Source organism: Engraulis encrasicolus, chromosome 24, assembly GCF_034702125.1.
Source record: "Engraulis encrasicolus isolate BLACKSEA-1 chromosome 24, IST_EnEncr_1.0, whole genome shotgun sequence".
In the NCBI taxonomy this organism is placed as follows: Eukaryota; Metazoa; Chordata; class Actinopteri; order Clupeiformes; family Engraulidae; genus Engraulis; species Engraulis encrasicolus.
Window position 1 is genome coordinate 38,210,278 of NC_085880.1, and position 22,464 is coordinate 38,232,741.

General features: G+C 45.4%; 1 protein-coding gene across 1 annotated transcript in view; it reads right to left on the reverse strand.

The window, feature by feature from the left end:
* Window positions 1-22,464, reverse strand: part of pdzd8 (PDZ domain containing 8) — a 99,441-nt gene extending 76,977 nt beyond the window's left edge. Inside the window, exon 1 of the mRNA XM_063190964.1 lies at window positions 21,468-22,464. Within this exon, the coding sequence (XP_063047034.1) occupies window positions 21,468-22,345 (878 nt within the window). The 5' untranslated portion in view covers window positions 22,346-22,464. The remainder of the gene's footprint in view (window positions 1-21,467) is intronic.

Genomic DNA, 22,464 nt, shown 5'->3' on the forward strand with positions numbered 1-22,464 from the left:
GTGACGTCATTTTGGGTCACGTGACGGCGCGAGTGAGGTTGCGAGTGAGGTCGCGAGTGAAGTATGAAGGAGGGTAGCGCCAGTCACGACAAGTATGAATCCCCCTTTAGCCCCAGTGTCTCTTAGCCCACAACTCTCCTCTCTCTTAGGCCTGTCTGTCTCACGCTCCGCTCTCTCTGAGCCCCGTCTCACTCTGTTGCTCATGCTTGCTCACACTGGCCGTGTCTCAAATGCCAAACTTGTGCACTTCGGGCACTGTTTTTCAGTGCCTAGGGCGCTCACGCTGAAAATTTCAGTGGAGCCAGTGCACTGAAAGTGCCAGGATGATCCCCTAACAATGGCAGAAAAATGCAGTGCTTGAATGATGGACACTAGTCAACAGTCTCCTAATTCTGTAAGTAATGTTGATGGGACACCAACCTTTACATGCCAACCAAAGTATTGTATGTGTGATTGTTGTCCTTTGGGGTGAAGGACATGAAAATACAAGCACCAGACGCTGTGCATTGAAAACAGTAGCCAACTCATATTTTGGCAAGCTAATGGCATGCTCAGCCGTCACTTCCAGCGAGGGCACAGTGCAAAGTGCTCACATTTTTCCTCGACACTAACTATGCACTAAAGACCTCAGTTCACTGTGTGCACTATGCAATGACTGTCAGTGCACTGACAAAAGTGCGCCATTTGAGACATAGCCACTGTCTCACTTCCTCTTCCCCACATGCCTTACCCTCCTCCCCCCCACGCTCTCTCCGTCTCACCCACATGTCTCACTCTCCAGTCTACACTCTCCCTGTCATAGCCTTGTCTCACTCTCCGCTTCATCCGTCATAGCCCTGTCTTACTCTCCACTCTCTCTGTCATAGCCCTGTCTCACACATGCACCTCACCTCACCTCACGTTACCCCTTCAGCCCCAACACTGGTAGGCTACTTAGGGTGACCATTTCCGTATTTCTTAGATGCAATTTCATGCATTTTTAATCAATTACGCGTCCGGCTTTATGCTGTACCGGATGGCGGACAAGGCATTGAAAAGACGCAAACTCGTCTGCCATGCGGCTGACCCGGGTTTGATTCCGGCCCGGGTCCTTTGCCGACCCTTCCCCGTCTCTTCCCCGTCTATCTCTCCCCACTCACTTCCTGTCACTCCTTCACTGTCCCATCATAAAAAAGTCCAAAAAGAACAAAAAAAAACATCTTTAAAAAAAATAAAGGAAAGACAGACAGTCCGGCCTAAAGACGGACGACTGACCACCCAACTGGTACTGGTACCAGGGACAGGAGACGGGGGTGACACCAGACTTGTCCTGTCCCCATCGCCACAGCGACAGGAGACGGGGGTGACACCAGACCTGTCCTGTCCCTATCCCCGTCCCGCTCCAACAAAAGTCCCCAGCAGTTAACTTAGCCAGCGACATGATGATGCCAACCAATTAGGGGAGATCTCACAGACCTCAAAGCCATTTGGCCACCGACCGTCCCCCACTGTCACACAATGGAGGAGTCTCTCTCTGTCTCTCTCTCTCTCTCTTTCTCTCATGCATGGCTGACCCGGCCTTGCACGGGCCCTGAGCCCTCTTGATTAGAAACCTGAGCAGCCACTGCAGAGAACAGGGGCATGTGTGCTTGCATAAGCAGTGCTGGAGGAGAGAGAGAGAGAGAGAGAGAGAGAGAGAGAGAGAGAGAGAGAGAGAGAGAGAGAGAGAGAGGGAGAGAAGGAGAGAGAGAGAGAGAGAGAGAGAGAGAGAGAGAGAGAGAGAAAGAGGAGGGGTAGAGAGGATGGTGTGATGGGGTGGAGAGAGATAGAGGGGGAAAACTGAGAGAGAGAAAGAGAGATTTGGGAGACAGATGGACTTTGGACCTTCCTTCCGGTGTGAGCGAGCGAGCGAACGAACATGCAAGCTAGCTCACTACGGTGTATTATCGTAAAGCCCCCATGTTTGCCCAGCGATAAGCACACGCAGGGAATATCCATTACCAGGAATATATCCTACTGCACGCAACAGGACGACCTTCCCCCGTCACATAACCCAGAAAAAAAGAGAAACGAAAAAAATGAAAGAAATGCTGTTTCCGTTTCCCCATCACCGTAGGCCGATTTCTCTTCTCAGTTGTAGGATGAGACTGGCCATTAAGAAGCCTCCTCCCTCCACCATGTGATGGTGGTGGTAAGTATTCACGAAAAAGGTAACATAAGTGAATGGGTGGGTAGCATGAATTCTGGAAATGAACAACTAAAAATCTTACACAATGCAACTTTAAAGAGCCTCCACCACCACCATCCAGCATCTCGAAATTGATGGATGTGGTAAGTATTCATGAAAAAGGTAACATAAGTGAATCGGTAGCATGAATTCTGAAAATATAGCAAACAACTAAAAATCTCACACAGTGCACCTTTAAGGACCCTCCTCCACCACCACCATCCAGCATCTCGAGGGAACCCCTTGCTTGACTTATTTTTCCCCCCTCAGGCCTTTTAAATGTCACGCAGGTTACGCATCATCTAATTCAATCAGGAGAGGATTGTAAAATGACACCTCGAGGAGGAGACTCTCCTAACAAGAAGGCGCTCCGGCTCCAACCGGGACCCCCTGCTGTGGCACTTCACCAGGGGCAGAATATGACTCCATAGGTCCCTGGGCATGACAGCTAGAAAGCCCCCTCCCCCTTAAAGGAACAGTCCACACTTTTTTTTTCATATTTACAGTATTTCCAAGCATTATTCATGAATGTGCATATCATTTTTTTCTCAGTTCAGTTTTTTCAGTACTTAGATGTATTGGATCAGAATTATTAGCATAGCTTAGCATAATCACTGGACGTGAATGGAGGCATTAGCATCAAGCCACAAATGATCACAGGACAGGATTAAATAGCTGTTTTGCACTATGGTGAATTGTACATTAATTTTAAAGTACTATATAAGTACATTTGATGATGTTTTGTTTGCTCCCATAGACGTGCAATGGAAACACATCAACGAAAATGATATGCACATTCATGAATAATGCTGGGAAATACCTCAAATATGTGAAAATCAAAAAAGGTTGGACTGTTACTTTAATGGATGTTGGTAGTTTACAAATCGACTCTGTTTTTTAGGCCAGATGTCAGAGTCTATGTTGTGGTGGGTTTAGGGGGGTAAGCCCCATGAGAAAGTTGTTAAAAGTGCCGATTTGAAAATGGAACTATAGAAGCTTGGGCATCAGGGCCCTCTTGACTCTTGGGCCCCTGGGCCTGGGCCCAGTAGGCCCATGCTGTAATCCGTCCCTGCACTTCATGGATGGCTGGCTGCGTCGCCTCGTCATAATGAAACACGCCTGCTTATGATTATTACTGGGAAGGATAAAAAGACAAATGACAACACTTAGAAATGTTAATGTGGGTACTGCAGCACGGCAACCTTCACCAGCTGTGATCCACAGTGGTGTGCAATTTGTAAAAATCATGACGCTGTGCTTAGTACTAGACTGCATTACATACACTACATTGCTGTACAGTGTACATTGTGTGTGTGTGTGTGTGTGTGTGTGTGTGTGTGTGTGTGTGTGTGTGTGTGTGTGTGTGTGTGTGTGTGTGTGTGTGTGTTCTGTATGTCCCCCTTTGTAAGTCACTTTGGATAAAAGCGTCTGCTAAATGTAATGTAATGATGAGGATGATGATGATGATGAGGATGATGATGAGGATTATGATAATGAGGAGGAGGAGGAAGAAGAGGATGACTGATTGTGGGGAGAATGAAGATGAGGATGATTGTGATGACGTTTATGATGCTAATGTTGATGATTATGTTGACGATGATGATGATGGTTATGGTTATGGTTATGGTTATGATTACGATGTGGATGATGATTGTGATGACGTTGTTGATGGCGATGACGTTGTTGGTGGTGATGAGGATGATGATGGTGGTGATGATGATGTTGATGATGACAAAGACAATGATGATGATGATGATGATGATGAAAGAAGTGACTGAAGAGCAGAGGAGCAGTTAAACCACTCCTGCACCCTCCCTCCTGTCTTACACACACATGCATGACGCACACACGTTCCATGCACACACACGCGCACACATTCACACACGCGCACACACGCACACGCACACGGATGTATAACAGTAGTTCAGTAGGACCAGATGTCAGGAAAGTGATTACATAACATCCATGCTAAGGCTTTTACACATGCACACACGCACACACGCACACACGCACACACACACGCGCGCGCACGCACACGGTTGAGTTCAGAGCCACAGTTGATGATAGTGCAGACATAATTACACTCTCCGCTAAGTACAAGAACGAGATGCCTCACACACGCCCCGGCAGACACACAGACAGACTTCCGCAGCCTAACTACATGATGCACACACGGCACGGCGTAATAAAAATATAATCCAAAACTAAACGACAGAAGCTGGCTCTGTACTTCACAGCCCAAAAACAGCTTCAGGGGGAGTTGACGAAGAGATCTCTGAACATGCAATACAACGTTGGGCTTGTTTTCAACAGTTCACCACGTCTTGCACACAAATGTCCCGTGATTTAAACAGGCTAATAATAACTACAGTTAAGTATTGTGCATGACTTGAAGATCTTTCATAGGGATTGATCTACTGCTCAGATACACAGCCCCTCTGTCTATCTATACACACTGTATCGTATACAGTACAGTGGCGCAACTATCGGTAAGCTAGCAGAGGCAGCCGGTTGCTTATGGGCTCATGACCTTGGCTAGCAGAGGCCCCTTCAGTGATGTCTTGTGGGACTCAACAACATTTACAGTTAGATTTTGAGACAGTTGAACTTCACTTTTTTTACTTTATTTTTATGATAGGACAGTGAAGGAATGACAGGAAGCAAGTGGAAGCAATTTCCAAAAATAGTCATTTTTAGCTGCAAAAATGACTGTACTTGGACCATACTAGAAAATATTTGTTTATTATTTAGTAAACCTTCATGTCAAGATCAAATTTGGCAATAGGAAGCCCAGTTTCAATGAGCATCATAGTTGCAGTACCTTTTTTGACCATTTTCTGCACAGTGGTGGGGCCAGTTGAATTTAACTCCTTACTATGCAGAGAACTCATCACCAAACCATTACACTAGACAGATACTAGAGAGATTGGACAATGTTTATAGCCGAGTCCCAGTACCATCATCATAAGGCTGCTAATGCCGCCCTTAGTATTGAAAAATAAAATAGGCTAATGCCCCCCAATGGGAACTAAGCCCCGCCCCCACTCAGCTGGCAGTTGCAGTTGGGGCAATTGCAAATGGGTTGGGGGGGGACATTAGTCCACTTTATATTCTAATACAAAAAAGGGGAGATGGGGTGTTGGATGGCTTGTTACGATGGGTTCGGGGGGGGGGCGGGGGAGATTATGATGAGATCAAGAAGGCGTTTGTTCAAAAAAAGGTTGAGAACCGCACTGACCCAGTGTAAAATTATACTGCACTGTGGTGCTCTAACGTGAGGGGAAAAAGGAAAAGTGTGAGGCCAGATGGTAAAGCAAACAAAACACATGGCAAGGCACGCAGGCAGGCAGCCACTCTGGATTCTAACTGGAATATCACAATGCTCTTAATATGAGGTGAAAGGCAACAGGGATGCAAACATGTGGTGGGGAAGAAGGCAACATGTTCCCAGCACAGGGAGTAGAGGAGAGTAGAGTAGAGGGCACAGCCTCAGTTGGCCCCAACAACTCTCCACTACACTCCACTCCACTCCACTCCACTACACTACACTACACTACACTACACTACACTACACTACACTACACTACATCAGAGTACACTACACTACACTACACTACATCAGAGTACACAACACTTCACTACACCAGACTACACTACACTGCACCAGACTACACTACACAACACTACACTACACTACACCAGACTACACTACACTGCATCAGAGTACACAACACTACACTACACTACACTGCACCAGACTACACAACACTACACTACACTACACAACACTACACTACACTACACTACACCAGACTACACTACACGGGGGGCAACCACTATTCAGAGATAACGCTATTCCGATATCGGACATACCGTAGGGTTAGGGTCAGCGTTAGGGTCAGGGTTAGGGTAACTGCATGCGCTCTCCCTAAACTGATAAAAGCTGAGAACAGAAATGGCACATCTCGCAACGTTTTCCCGACAATAGACAATAGCGGCATATCGGAATAGCGCCATGTAACCCACTACACTACAAATGAAAAGTGACAATGACTGAGAAGAAAAACTTTATACTTCTCAAACGTTTCATTTTCATGCAAAAAAAACTGGGAACACTGATGATGGGCTAGACCCAAAACGTTTGTCCCCTGTCTGCCGTTTTTATTTACTTTTTTCGGCTTTGTTTAATACAGTTTTTGATTCTGCATTCAGCTCCAGTGTGCGACTCCTTTCTTCCTTTTCATTATACTGCTCTTGGAATTACGCACCGAGCGATACGCTCAGGATAAGACATTGGCGCGGACGCCACCCCACCATTACCATGCAAAAAACACATCATGTCTCACCTCAAGGTTATAATGTTTTTACCTCCACTATCAACATACGTAGATGTCCTATAACAATGATTACTCTGATTACAAACATTTCTGTGTCAACGTGATCAGCGACCTCTAGAAATTGAGATATGACGAGTGTGACAAGATTCAAGAGTTTATTGTCATTGTCAAAAAGGCAATGAAATTGTGTTTGGGGTACAATACTTAGTAGCAGCAGGTTTTCAAGTAAAGTGCAATAAGAGGTAAAAGTGACACCAGTGCTTGACCCTCCCCATCCCTTAAAGTGCAACAAAGATTAAGTGCATAAAGATTAAGTGCACAAAGATTAAGTGCACAACCCTAGTGATGGTCACTCCATCACAGTCTTCATTACACATCCTTTATCTTGTGACAAAGCCGTATGGTCCAAATGTGTCCTTTTTTCAGACGTATTGGTATGTCAAATTGGTAGCAACTACATTATCCAGACGAATAGCAAGGCTTTCAAAGAGGCATTTTCTCTGTTTACATGTTGCCATAGTTACTGCACTTTGCCGTTGTAGGGCAGCAGTAAACTCCACTACACTGCACTCCACTCCAATATAGGCCTACTCCCTTCCACTCCACTCCACTACACCCCACCCTACGCACCTGGCAAGCAGCTACGGCCACACCTTCTCCTGAAACTGACCCATCTGATTAAAAATGGAGTAAATTACTCGGCGTCTTTGAGCCAACTGCTGTGCTGTGCTGTGCTGTGCTGCGCTGGGCTTCTTCCGTCACACTTGGCTGCAGAACAAAAGACTTTCAGCTCAGCACGGAACAGAGAGAACAGCCAACCAGCTGCCACTCACCGTCCCCCACCCAAGTCATCATCCACTCAGGTGAATGTCTCACACACACACAGAGACGCACACACACACACACTCGCACACACACACACATACACATACGCACACGCATACACATACGCACACGCGCGCGCACACACACACACACACGCACACACACAGAGACACACACGCACACGCACACAGCCAAGTGCAGCGGGAGTCTAGATGGCCAGTAATATCATTAACAGGCCTTTCCACTCTCGCAGTGGCTCTTGACTTGGAGCTCATCGATCTGCTGTGGCATGCAGCGCTGGGTCTTTCCTTGTCACACGGACACAAAATGAAACTGCGTACTAGTACGGACTGCAACAAACCTTTGCTTTCAGCAACTCTTGCGTTGATTGGATATAAGGGAGGAAATCGCATGATCTGAAGAATCAGCTTTGAGGGCCATTTATGGAGAGCAATGTCTAAAATCAAGTTCAAGTACAAGAGTTTATTTGCTATGTCAACAAAGTTGATGGGAATTTTTTGTAGCATATCCCCCAACATCAAATACAAATAATGAACAAGACACACAGCTGCAAAGCGCATACAATAAATATAACTATGGGTTGACACAAACCGTAAACAGAGAGAGTCCCAGCAGGCATTAGACAGCAGTTGAATTACAGATTATGCTGAGATAATAAAGTGCATTAAGGGTAAAGTGCATAGAGAGTGGGAAATTATGGCATGTTAAGATGTCTGATAGTCAGTGGGTATGTGTGCTGTTCCTAAATCTGGATGTGGATGCTGTGATGCTTCTATCTTTCTATGTGCACTTTGATGAAGGACGGTTAGTCCGAAACGTCGTGCCATTAAATATTTGGGAGCATTTAACAGTGTTGCGGACCTTTATTTTCTTTTCAGTTATCTTACGTTTGGTCCAGCACCTGTGCCACTGATGTGCGCGCATTCTTTGACTTTCTGAATGCTTCTATATCTCTTGCCTGAAGGGAGGAGGTTGATATGATGTGCTGGATGTGAGGGATCGGCTATGATTTTCCTTCCCTTGCTGCTGATAACCTGTGATCCCCGTAAATCATTCTCAAGTCAAGTCGTTCTTACCTGGAATAGTCGGTAACACTTTACTTGACGCCGGTGATACAAGCATGTCATTGCAGTGTCATAATATTGTCATGACACAGTCATAGATAAGATAGATTTGTAGAACATTGCTATCAGTGTTGCAACTGTACACTGTGCCTTACCTTGCCTGGTTAACACCAGACCTAATCACAAGTGAGATTAGGTCTGGGGAGTTGCCTATAATACTTGGCTATTATGACACTGCCCTGCTCTCTGATTGGGCAGAGAAACTGTAAAGGTCGGAATGCTTGGCCATTATGACACAGGGCCCATGATCTTGGACGTTATGAGTCATCCTCCCCAGACTGTCTTTCAGATCGAAACGATTGTGTAGAACTAAAGGCAGTATGGGAGTTCCCAGGCTGTTCTTGTTTAAATTGCTCCTTGTAAGTCGCTTTGAACAAAGGCGTCTGCTAAATACGTAAAAATGTAATGTAATGTAATGTAAAAGTCATAAACATTATGTCCATGCCATAAACATTTTATGACTGTTGGCCTCAAGTGACATTTGTTATGGCAAAGACAAACTTGGGCCAACAGTCATAAAATGTTAATCACATGGACAAAATGTTTATGACACATGACCCTATTATGGCCGTGACACTATTATGACACTGTAATGACATGCTTATGACACCAGCGTCAAGTAAAGTGTTACCGAATAGTCTTGGGTCCAACAATTTTCCATGGCCATTATGTAGTTTGCTAATATTTTTATGCGCCGTCTGGGTCTCCGAATGATTATCAAAAACATATCCATGCATTTGATAATATCTGCATTTGCATTGTATGCCTACATATAACATGTCTATCAACCAGCGCAGATGAGTATTAATCATGTTTCACTCTCGATTTAACAACAGTCATTTACTGTATTTAATACGGCATCTTGTTTCAATTTTGTGACCGTCAACAAAAGAGTCAATTCATACATTTTCACACCACAGAACCGCTTTTGGGTCCTGACCCAACAGCTAAGCAACATTGCTCTGAATGTTTTGCCACAGGTAGTGTATACTTCAGATTAGGGGTCGACCGACACAGGTTTTTTAATGGCCGATGCGATACCCTTGGCCGATACCCTATTTCCGATACCCGATATTTGGGGCCGATATGGGTTTAAAAAAAGGTTAAAAAATGACAAATATTCCAGGTCTCAAGTTAAAAATAAACATTCCTTTAACATTATCAAATTGAGGTAGAACTTGTAACATTTTAACACCCACTCTAACAATCAAGTAATGTCTAACAATCAAGTAATAAAAAAATAAAGTGTCTTGGTTCCTTTAAAAAAAAAATATATAAATATTGAGTATCGGCCAAAACCACACACGTATCGGCCGATATGATACACTTAAAAAATGCAAATATCGGCCCGACACCAATACCGATATATATATCGGTCTATCCTTACTTCAGATCATGGGTTGCCTCCCTATCCAATCAACGCAATGTCTTTGGCATGATGGAAAAAGACAGCCTCACACTTCACACTAGTAAGGACACTGTCAATCATCCAAGGACCTCTTGCAGCCCCGAAACATTTCCTGTGCTGTGTGTCGCCGTTTGGCTAGCTACACTACACACTAGACACACAAGCCTCACAGCCATACACACACACACACACACACACACACACACACACACACACACACACACACACACACACACACACACACACACACACACACACACACACACACACACACACACACACACACACACACGTCACAGTCACACACACACACACACACACACACCCGCACACACACACACACACACACACACACACACACACACACACACACACACACACACACACACACACACACACACACACACACACACACACACACACACACACACACACACACACACACACACACACACACACACACACACACACCTTTTGACTCTGGCTGTTAGCTGTTATTCAACATGGCAATACGCACACACGCGTGCACACACACACACCTTCTCTCTGGCTGTTAGCTGTTATTCAGACACACACAATACATTCAATAATATGGGAATACGCACACGCGCACACACACACAAGGCCTCAGTGCTCTCTTCCATCCATAACTCTCACCTCTCACAGCCTTACAAACACACACACACACACACACACACACACACACACACACACACACACACACACACACACACGTCAAGATGGCAGTCTAGACATGACATCATCATACAACAGGTAGTGCATCAGCACCAGAATCCAAAACCTCCCCATCATGTTCATCAATCATCGCTCCATTACCCCCAGGCTCCAGAGGCCGCCTCGCCTGTATGGATCCGCTTACAATGTTCTTTCTCCGGAGATCAATTCCCTGCCATATCACCTGTCTCGTGGCGATATACCACAAGAGCAAATTTGCACTTATTTATTTAGCCTTGTATAAGCTTACTTTGCTTTACAGATACTGGGTGTTATTGATGAGATGCTCAAACTCAAGGATGACAGATGTTATGAAGGAAAATAAATCATGTGTTATACGCCAAATTTCAGACAAAGCAACGATCAAGAACAACACTGTTTTTCAGGTAGAACGTCAGGTATCGCCTCATCCACACACACCTCGACAAGAGTACCCAAATCCGGCACATTCAAGCACGTAGCACAAGTGTCTTACAACTTGAGGCATCCTCTACAGATTTCAGCACCACATGTGAACAGCTCCTTAGGCCTACTTCAGAGCGATCTTTGGAGCTGTGCAAGTGAGATCATGTGTATACTGTGGGCCTATTAATGTGCCCAGCACACTTTAGTTACCGTTACTCCTAGGGCACACATGGGAAAGATTCAGCACCACACCCGTAGACAGCTCCCCTTAAAAGAGCCGGAATGGCAGTATAAAAAAGTCTTGGAATGGCAAGGTGTCTAAATCGCTGTGTCATCGCTGTATGATTTACTCCCCCTACTACTACTCCAAGAACAACTACTACTACTACTACTCCAAGAACAACTACTACTACTACTACTCCAAGAACAACTACTACTACTACTACTACTACTACTACTACTCCAAGAACTACTACTACTACTACTACTACTACTACTACTGCTACTACAACTAATACTACTACTAAGCTTAAAATGTATTAATTACTTACTGATGCATTACATAAATGCCCGGTAAAGTTCACATTAATTTCCACCTCTGACAAGCACACACTCATACAGTACACACACACAATCATGCCCTGCATGTGCTAAGCCTGCAGGCTGCAGTGGCGATGCCTGGATTGCTTCCAGCCAATGCTCCCTGCTCTGCAACACCCCCTCCTCCCCGCCCCCCTGATCCCTCCATCCCTCCATCCCCCCCATCGCTCCACAGCATCCCTCCATCTGTGCGGTGCTTCCACGTTACATCACCATGGATCACTTCCTCCCCATGCCGCCACTGTTCACTCTCAGCTAAGCATTACTTAGCAGAGTAGAGTAGTAGCATCCTGCCTTGGTCACCCCCAGCTGAGAGTTAGCAGTTAGCATCCTGCGTTGGTGCACAGCAGAGGCTACTGAGTGAGGATGCTTGGGTCAAGCCAGCTAGCAAACTAGCACGCCATGCACGGCTATGGGGCTCCACAGAAGCAATGGAGGCTGGGGGAAAACAAACAAAAAACAACAATGGAGTTGTGCACTTTGTACAAGTTTAAGATGTCAAATATAATATGCAAATGGCTGCTTTACCATATAAATTGGTCAAGTCATTATCATGATTGTCATGATATGGCTATTAATATAGTTATTGTTGTTTCCCCACTTTAGGCTGTAGAGCAGGTTCCCAACCTTTTCCAACTTAGGGCCCACTTTAAATGTTCATAAATGTTTGGGGCCGACCTTTGACCGAATAAACAACACAACTCCAATAAATACTCAACAGCACGCACGCGCACGCACACACACACAAATTATGTTAAATATTAATTTAATGTTAAGAAAACGATTTCAAGGCCCACTAGGAATACCTTCACGACCAAACACGTCACTGGGCCACGGCCCACAGTTTGAGAGTCCCTGCTGTAAGAGCAGTGGTGGACGAAGTAAAAGTAAAAGTACTTTCATGGTGTAATTACAACAGTAGCACATGATATTACATAGCTGTTACACCGTTTACTCCATTTTACCTACCTATTGAGATAGACTTTGTCATTACTGAAAAACAATAAAAACCTAACAAGGACCCACCACAAACTCAACCCAACCTGTGCAGAATCAGCTTATCGTGAGACAAGTACATTTGGTCTAGTTTTTACTCAGATAAGTTACCTGTGTTGGAAAGAATCTGTGTTTCTTTTTTTTAATTTTTACTTTTACTTTGTCCACCACTGCTGTAGAGGCTATTCTACTGCATTCCAGTCCGCATGCCACTGCTAGGGGCTCCAACTTCCAATCCGATTGGCAGCCTTTTCTACTCCAGGAAGTCTGACTCCACTAGCCTCGCGACGCCATCCTCTGTACTCCACCCAAAGATTTTGGCTCCGCACATCGTCTGGCAAAAGCCTCGAGCTCGGTTCTCTCAGTGTTTCGCCAATCAGCAAACAGTTGAGAGTGGTGACGTAGAACTCACCCGCGAGCTCCGTTACTGATTGGTTAAGGTAACTATATTCACACTTTCGTTTTGTTATTTGTATGCTTTTGCGACGCTATAACGTAACAGGCATGCTAATAAAGCACAATATGGGTTTTAATTTCAGTTTGGAACTTCAATTAATTTAAATGATAGAGTAAGATCAGACCATCTCCCATCGTCCACGGAGACGGATTCCTCATGGCTTTTGCCAGACTGATTGACGGAGTCAACAGTCGGCTATTCGCCCAGGCTATGACTCCACAATCATTGCAGAGGTGTCAATCCCAGATTCAAAAAAAGAATAAATACCCTGGTGTGTTTTCCTTCCAAACTCTTAGCGAATTCACTGTGTAGCTGTGATCAAGCAAGTCTTGAAGGGTTTGTTACTCATTTTCACAGCTCTAAATTAACACCAGCCAAACGGTCAAATGCTGGTGAAAATTCAGTTTGGCTGGTACTTGCTAGCCACTTTGACTCATTATAAGGCGTGTGTTTGGCTAGTAAGATTAACATCTATTGGCCATTTTTGCTGGAGATTAAAATAGTTAATTTAGAGCCCTGCGTCGTTTTATGTTCGAGCGGATTCGGAGCTCAGTGGCTTTATAAACTGGATCATGGCAGCAAAGGCTTTCACTTTCCAAGCCAGGGATTGACACTTCTGGGGCTGACATTTGGACGCGGTCAGATGGGGCTGTGTTGGGGAAGTCGACTTGGTCGAGGCGCCCAGCCCACCACCACCACCACCACCACCACCACCACGGCTGATTTTTTTACCCAGGGCAGGCACCATCAGTGGGGTCAGTCATGCGAGACATGCCAGCCCAGACCCAGAGCCTGTGACTGCAGAGTACCCTTGAACTGATTCTGGTATGCCAAGGCTTTGCAGGGCTTGCATCATTTCAAAAGGATTTTTCATGTTCAGAGTGTGGATATGTACGAGCCTCAAACACAGCGAAAATGAGCGAGAGTAAGACTTTCTAGAAAATAGAGAGACAGATTTTGCAGCTATACTGAGAGAGAGAGAGAGAGAGAGAGAGAGAGAGAGAGAGAGAGAGAGAGAGAGAGAGAGAGAGAGAGACAGACAGACAGACAGACAGACAGACAGACACACACACACACACACACACACACACACACACACACACACACACACACACACACACACACACAAGTGCAGAGGCCAAGCGACACAGGAATGAGAACACTTGGGAATTCTGAGAAATTTGAAATTCTGAGAAATAAGAACACTTCGGAATTCTATGCATATGCTGAATGTTTTCACTTTCTCTGGTCATTCTTTGCCATTATCTCCTTCCAATGTCCCGACTCAGTGGACACAGAATCACTCTGAAACAGACAAGAGCAGACAGAAGATGGAGAGGGGGCAACAGTGTGTGTGTGTGTGTGTGTGTGTGTGTGTGTGCGTGCGTGCGTGCGTGCGTGCGTGCGTGCGTGCGTGTGTGCGTGCATGCGTGCGTACGTGCGTGCGTGCATCCTGACTCTCCATTACACCTCAGCAGTCCTTCATGCAAAACATCAATACTTCGAGTGAGTTGTCGAGGCGTATAACTGCCCTCACCCATCACCCCCCAGCCCCAGCCCCAGCACCAGCCCACCCAGGCCTGTCTGCAATCGGACTCCAGTCTTGAGCTGAGGCTTCCCTGCTTCATCACCAACAGACAGCACCAGAGGCCTATACTACAACTACAAAGCTGGTTCAGGATAAGTTAAGGTGAAGTTAAGAGGTAAATCATCTAATACGAGAGCTTTTTTTAAGAAAATGAGGAGTCCAGGCTCTTCTATTAGATGTTTTACCTCTTAACTTAACCTTAACCAAAAATACTGAATCAGAGCAAGATATCGCAAAACACGCCCACTCAATGCAAAAGCTTGTGCTCAAGTTGGGTCTCCTAAGGGGGCGTTGTCCCGTACTTCTTCTTCTCATTTTGAGGTGTTTGCGCAATACGTGCGCTACCGCCATCTACAGCGCTAAGAGGACTTAATTGATTCTCAACCTCGGGACTCCGAAGGTCTCCTAACCGTAGGTCTCCCAAAGGGGCGTTCACCAGACATAAAGTGGATACCGGAAAATAAACAAAATGACGCTTCTTGTTAGGTCCACCTTCTTTGCCTTAACTTATCCTGAACCATTTTTGTAGAGTAGAGTAGAGTATCGTTTATTGATCCCAGGGGGAAATGAAGGTGTCAAGTAGCATACACACATACATAAATAAATAAAGACATTGCCCACAAGACGTAACACACATATTACACATAAAATAATCATCATATATAGCTCACTGTTACATACATTTGCGAAGGTATCTCTCTCTCTCACACACACACACACATCAAAAAATAAAGTGTAAAGTGTCCACAGTGTAGTAGTATAGGCACCAGGCCTCCTCCACACAGCAACATGACCAGGACAACACACAGCACCATGGCCATGGACAGGCCACGCCCTTCTAGTGACACAACACCTTCAGCGTTGCTTCTAGTCAAGCCAGGAACAATACAAACATCGTCTCTGAGCTCCGGAGAGATCGTGAACTCAACCCACTTTGTCGAGAAGCAATCAACTTTGAGCAGCGCCAACGTCCCTGGGTAGAGGCTTGTTCAAGGCATTGACGAAGTTTAAGCAGAGAGGTTTTATTGGGACTAAAAAAATGTTTGGTTTAAACTTCGGCTTTTCTGGCCTCGACCAGTAGCAAACCGAGGGAGGCGGGTCAACCAGGCCGTTTGGGAAACGTTATTCGTTATCTTCTTGGTCAGACCAACATCTCGGTACGAGATTTGAAAGTCGATGATAATCAGGCATCCATGGCCAGGCCTACGCCTCATTACATGGGCAATGGACACACGTGTGTCTGGAAACCTCTGAAAGAAAAAGTACCTTTGGAGGCCAATATGAGACAGGGAAAAAAAAACTGTTCTACTCTTCTGGGTCATTGACATTTATTTAGCAACGATTACTAATTTATTTGCAACCACAACTCACTGTTTGGATTAAATTATTGTTTTTTTGGCAGGTCCTGACTCGGGTCCAGACCTTCTGTGTGACGTTTGTACCCTCTGTGTGACATTTGTAAGAGTTGTAGCATTTTCAGCACAGGAAAGTAATATTTGTGAAAAGCTGCGAAAGCTCTTCCACTCTGGACCATCAGTTTTTCACTGAGACTTAATCTCTCTCACTCTCAACCACTCACACACACTCTCTCTCGCTCTCTCATCGCATGCCTCATAGCCCTACTGGTAGGCTCTGAGCTTAGGATTGTGAGATTATCTGATGGAAGTCAAGTAAGGGGAAAAAAGTGAACATGCGATGCTGAGAGCTAGGAGTCGCAGTGTTTCCACTGTCTGTGGTTGATGATGATCACACCAATAAACTGCTGAGTGATGCAAATGATGTAGATGTGGCATAGGCCACTGTGTTTGTCTTCGAAAGGTTTCCGCTTCTGGTACGAAATGGTTAAAAATGACAGTTGAACAAATCTTTCTTTATCTTTCTTTTTTCCCCTCTCTTTCTCTCTCTTTCTCTCTCTCTCTCTCTCGCTCTCTCTGTCTCTTTCTCTCTCTTTCTCTCTCTCTCTCTCTCGCTCTCCCTCGTTCTTGAGAAACACTGAAGTCCATTGTATCTCTTTCTTTGCCCCCTCTGCCCACTCGCTAAAAGAACACATGAAGTGAGAAGATATGTCCACACTGTACGTGCTAAAACCACAAGTTTCAGTTAGCTTTTGTGGGCAACAAAACGGATCCTCTCTCAACGGACAGCTCATGGTGATAAACATAATAACCATGGTTACTCTTCAAATGTAGAAAGATGAACTGAATTAGAGACCAGTTAGTAAACCTAGTAGTAAGCATTACATTACATTATTACATTACATTGCATTTAGATGACGCTTTCAATTTATTCAAAGCGACTTACAGTTAGTCTTTTTCAGGGCATTGGTTACAGTCCCTGGAGCAATGTGGAGCAATGTTACTGAAGGGCACTTCAGCCATGGATGGTGATGTAGGGAGAGGTCAGGGGGGATTTGAACCTGCAACCCCTAGATTGAAAGACCAACTCTCTAACCACCAGGCCACGGCTGCCCACAAGCATACAGTAATTGTGGTTGAACCACCCTGACGTGTGCTACCACCAAAACATCATTGGCCCCAAAACACAACATGGATGATTTCGGAACCTAGGCATCAGAACCACGCACCACGCACACTGTCTGAAAATACAACACAACAATACAATACAACATGTATTATATACGTAGCACAGTATCACAATTATGAAGTTGAATTTAAAGCGCTTTCAAATTATACACATTCCCACATTCACACACCAGCTCTGGAGGCTGCCGCACAATTGTCCGGGGTTCACGTGAGACACACATGCACATACACAAATAAAGACGATAATAAAAGTCCTTTAAAAATTATGCTGGACACGATCACAACATAGCATAATTTCTTAGAATCAAAGACCTAGCCTACTAGCGCAGGAAGACTGTGTAGTTCTACTTATCTGAGAAGCATTATCAACTCTTAAATGAAAGGGCTTTGGACTGCTCCCTAACTAACAACGTGAGTAAAGAGCTGTGGTCACTTCCAATATATCTGCTACTGATAAATGAGTGTCGTTTTTTATTGCCACAAAGTGTGTGTGTGTGTGTGTGTGTGGCTGGCTGTGAGAGTGTGTGTGTACGTGTGTGCATCATAATGTTTCCTAATAAATGGAGGGTGTCCGATCCAGCAGCCAGAAGACTTGCTGGCACAGCGTTCGTGACAAACCTTCCTGGGCGGGCAGGCAGGGCGGGCGGGCACACAATGCTGCCAGTTTGGGTCCGCTTACCTCAAGCACAGCAGTGCACTGCCCTCTACGATACCCCAGAGGAGGTCTCTCTCTCACTCACTCACTCACTCACACACACACACACACACACACACACACACACACACACACACACACACACACACACACACACACACACACACACACACACACACACACACACACACACACACACACACACACACACACACACACACACACACACTTCTTTCTACTATGCCCTTCATCAGGGCTGCCTAAGCGTGGAGAGACAGGGTCTGTGGCTCACAGTGCTGCCATGCTCACTCACCGTGATACCAGTTTGTTCTAGTCTCTCTCTCTGTCTCTCTCTCTCTCTCTCTCTCTCTCTCTCTCTCTCTCTCTCTCTCTCTCTCTCTGCAGCGTGAGTCGCGACAGCTGTCGTGTGACCATCACAACACCTCAGAGCATGGCCTCTCAGTCTCCACAGCACACACCAACCATACATACCCAGACACACATACATACACTCCAACACACACAGACACACATACACTCCAACACACACAGACCCCCCACACACACACACACACCTGGAAGTATACTGTACAGCAGCCTAAGGACTCCATCAATCCACATCATTCTCTCTCTCTCTCTCTCACACACACACACACACACACACACACACACACACACACACACACACACACACACACACACACACACACACACACACACACACACACACACACACACACACACACACACACACACACACACGCCGCTGTTGCTGCTTGAACACTCAACCCTGCATCTGCCACACGTCATCGGAGGGGAATAATCACCAGCTGTCAATTTCAGAGATGAAACACCCCTGCTGTCTTCATAAAAAATGATTTTGTTTTGAACTTTACGTACAGTACTTGTCCACTGCAGGACTGACTGTCCAAATAGCTGCCAGGGTCGGGTTGGGCCTGCCTGGCCACCACTGCGTACAGCATTGTTTCTCAACAGGGGTGCCGGGGCACACTGGGGTGCCGCGGGCCCCCCTCAGGGGTGCCGCGGAAAAGTGGCTGATAAATAAATTATGTAATATAATACATATTTGTCTAAATTGATAAGTTAATGCTATTCAGTGGAATCTTTCATCTGCCATTTACGCACAATAAAGTAAATTTAGGTCACCCCAGTAAGCTGCAACTTCGAACGTAGGTCGTGTGACCAAATGTGTTGCTTTTCTAAGCTTGTGTGGTATCGGATGTGATGCCATGTTACCGATTGTTGGTTTGGGGTGCCTTGAAATTTTTCATGAATTGAAAGGGTGCCTTGCCTAAAAAAAGGTTGAGAAACACTGGCGTGCAGCATTGAAGTTGGCACAGGTGACTGCACTAAAAGCACAAGCTTTCTCTGCACACATTAGACGCAATTAAGCAAATGTGGATTACGACAAATAGCTTGACAGATTTTACACACTCACCCCAATGGTTTTACAAGCTGCATGTACGCACGACGCACGCACGCGCGCGCACACACGCACGCGCAAACACAGACGCACACACGTTTAAGTCATGAAGGCACTAAGTAGAACATGCATGAAGCCACTAACGCTGTTCTCATCTGAAAACCCTTTCCAGCTAATCGCTGACCACAATCTGTGTGTTGTGCAGAAAAAGACTTGTGTGTGAAAATGAAAGGTGGGAAAGCAGAACAGCCACACAGCCATCATGTGAAAAAACTTGAAAAGCTACATACAAAAACGTTGTATTAACTCACTACACAGAGAACGTGTCATTAACTCGGGGTCATTGGGTATTCAAAAGAGATAACCTAGCTTCATCTTTAAGTAAACAAACATTTTAACCATTGTGCAAGGGTGAATGCTGCTGTAAGTGTGCTCCATACATAGGCCTACTCCAAATATTTTCCCAAAAGGTACCGCTGTTGCTAGTTGTCTGCTGATGTTGCATAACCTTTTGGATGTTTCTGGGAATAAATAAAAATGTTTTTTTGAAATGTAAACAAACAGTTGCCCCCATTACAATGACCAGGATCTCGGAAAAGGCTAAAGAAGAAGGGAAAAAAACCCTCAGGTACTGACAAGTCCAGGGTAGTGTGAGCATTACAACTGCATGTTGAAATTGACTGAAGTTGTCCTTTAAAAGACCAATACCATACATCAGAGATATGTTTTGCAATGAAAGGCCCTCTGACCGAAAATTCTAGACAAGACTGAGGAGGAACTGATGTGGAGAAGTAAGCGTATGGATTTTCTACAACACCATCCTGTGCATTCTCCTTTTTGCACAACTTGCATCTCACACAAGAGGAAGTCCTTAAGTTTAACGTTTCTCAAGTGGTGCAGTTACACAAAAGAATTTGAGCCAGTGAGAGGACAAGTTGGTGAAAATGGAGACACCCCCACAAATAAGGCCTACGTACACTGCCCTACAAAGGCAAAGTGCAGTGACAACAATTTTGTTGATAAACTTGAGTTTAGACTGAAAATGGTCTTCATTACACCTCCTTTATGACAATGGATGGTGGTCAAAATGGGTCCCATTTTAGAGATATTGCTGTATGTCAAATTTGCAGTAACTACAATATCCAACTTAATAATACCAATGCTTTGAAGACATTTTCCTCATTTTCAAAGTTAGCTTAGTTAGTGCACTTTGCCTTTGTAGGGCAGTAACAGGTGTCTGTTCTCAGTAACACTTAACTTGACGCCGGTGTCATATGCATGTCATTACAGTGTCATAACAGTGTCGTGGCACAGTTATGCACATGTCATAAACAGTATGTCCATGTCATAAACATATTTTGACTGTCAGCCTTAAGTGACATTTTGTTATGGCAAAGACAACCCTGCCATAGCCGAATGTCACTTAAGGCCAAGAGTCATAAGATGTGTATGACATGATGGACATAATGTTTATGACTTATCCATGACTGTGTCATGACCCTATTATGACAATGTAATGACATGCATATGACACCGGCGTCAAGTAAAGTGCTACAGTCAGTTCTTCACTTCTCCATGACGTGTTCACATCTGCCATACAATAATTCTAAACCTGTCTCCGCATTCCACAGTGGAGCCCTGCCCTGTCCTGTCTAGCAGAAAGCCATTCTTCAACACACTTCACTCCAAATGGCAGATAAGGTTGAGCAGAGAGTATAGTAGGCCCTTAGGACAACAGGCAGCCACGCATGCACACACTGCAGTTTCAGAGGTCTTGAACATTCATAGAAATGCAATTGCGTTAGTAAGAATGCCGTTGACGTTGAAGGCCTTTTTGCTGCAGTGTCATGACAATGTGCATGGACCATCTCCAAGGCCCGCAGCTGAAGGGGATGCAACAGGTGCAATGACACCTGAGCAGGTGCCAAAACAAAGCCATGCACAACATGCGACCCACGCCATGCAGACAAAACAACTCGGTTTGTCTACATACAACAGCTTTCCTATTGCACAGTTGAGGTAGCCCCCCTATAGCATGTGACCAAAGTGTTGATGAGGATTCTGTATGCACCTAGACACAAGAGGGTGAATCAATGGACTTCACTGCAGGACGTGACCTTTACCTTATCTTGTAGTTTGGCAACGTGTGTTTCTTCTTGATTACTCGTTTCAGCTGGTTGACAATAATGGTGGTGAGTTGGGGCAACGGCCGACCCTCAAACTGGGATTTCACCTCGAAGTCTATCAGTGGGTCCTCCAGAAAGGTGAAGGACCAGTGCGTAAAAGGCATCCGAGTGAACTGTAGCTTCAGCCGGCCTACAACCCGCGTCATTTTCACGAACAGGTAGGCGGATTTCCCAAACACCAGGTCTACATCGATGGCCAGGTGAAAGCCACCGTTGTATTCGAGGTCAACCTCGAAATTCAGCTCTTCCGGCATCCCGTCCTCGTTCACTGCGACGGGCCTCATAAGTTTGGCCGTCTTGAAGACGGGCAATGAATTGCCCAATGATATATCCCGAAGGCTGAGACCCTCCAACAACCGCCCGGCTGTTCGGGTCTGTAGCAGCTCCTCGAACTCCACCTTGATTTTTTTGGTGATCCAGTGTCTGACCACCGGGGTGTCCCGCAGTTCCCGAAACAAAAAGAGAAATATTGCATTTAAAAAGCCGCATGTCTCCGGCTTAGAGGTGCTCAGTGACTCGTTCTGAGAAGGCGGTGGCGGCTGTTGTTTCGGGCTACTGCTGACAGACGTTTCCTGCGGCTTCGGAGCAGCGGCCTCTGTCTGTTTAGATGCAGCGAATGTCGTGTTTTCTTGATGCTGTCCCGATTCGACATGTTGGTTATTAAAGTAATCCTTCAATAAGGGATCAGGCACTGCTTTGACATATTGCACTGTCCTTCCAATAGGCTCCGGGCTTCTCCGATACAGAAGAAGGAATTGTAACACTAACGTGACGAGAGCCCCAGAAAATGCGGAAATTAATATCAAATATATCATTTCTAACCGAGGCCCTGTTGCCGTCAGCGACTTAAAACGTCTTCATGTTCCCCAGCTACACGGAATTAACAAAGCAAGTTTCACCTGGTCGCTCACAAAGCTGCCATATCATCTGCCTC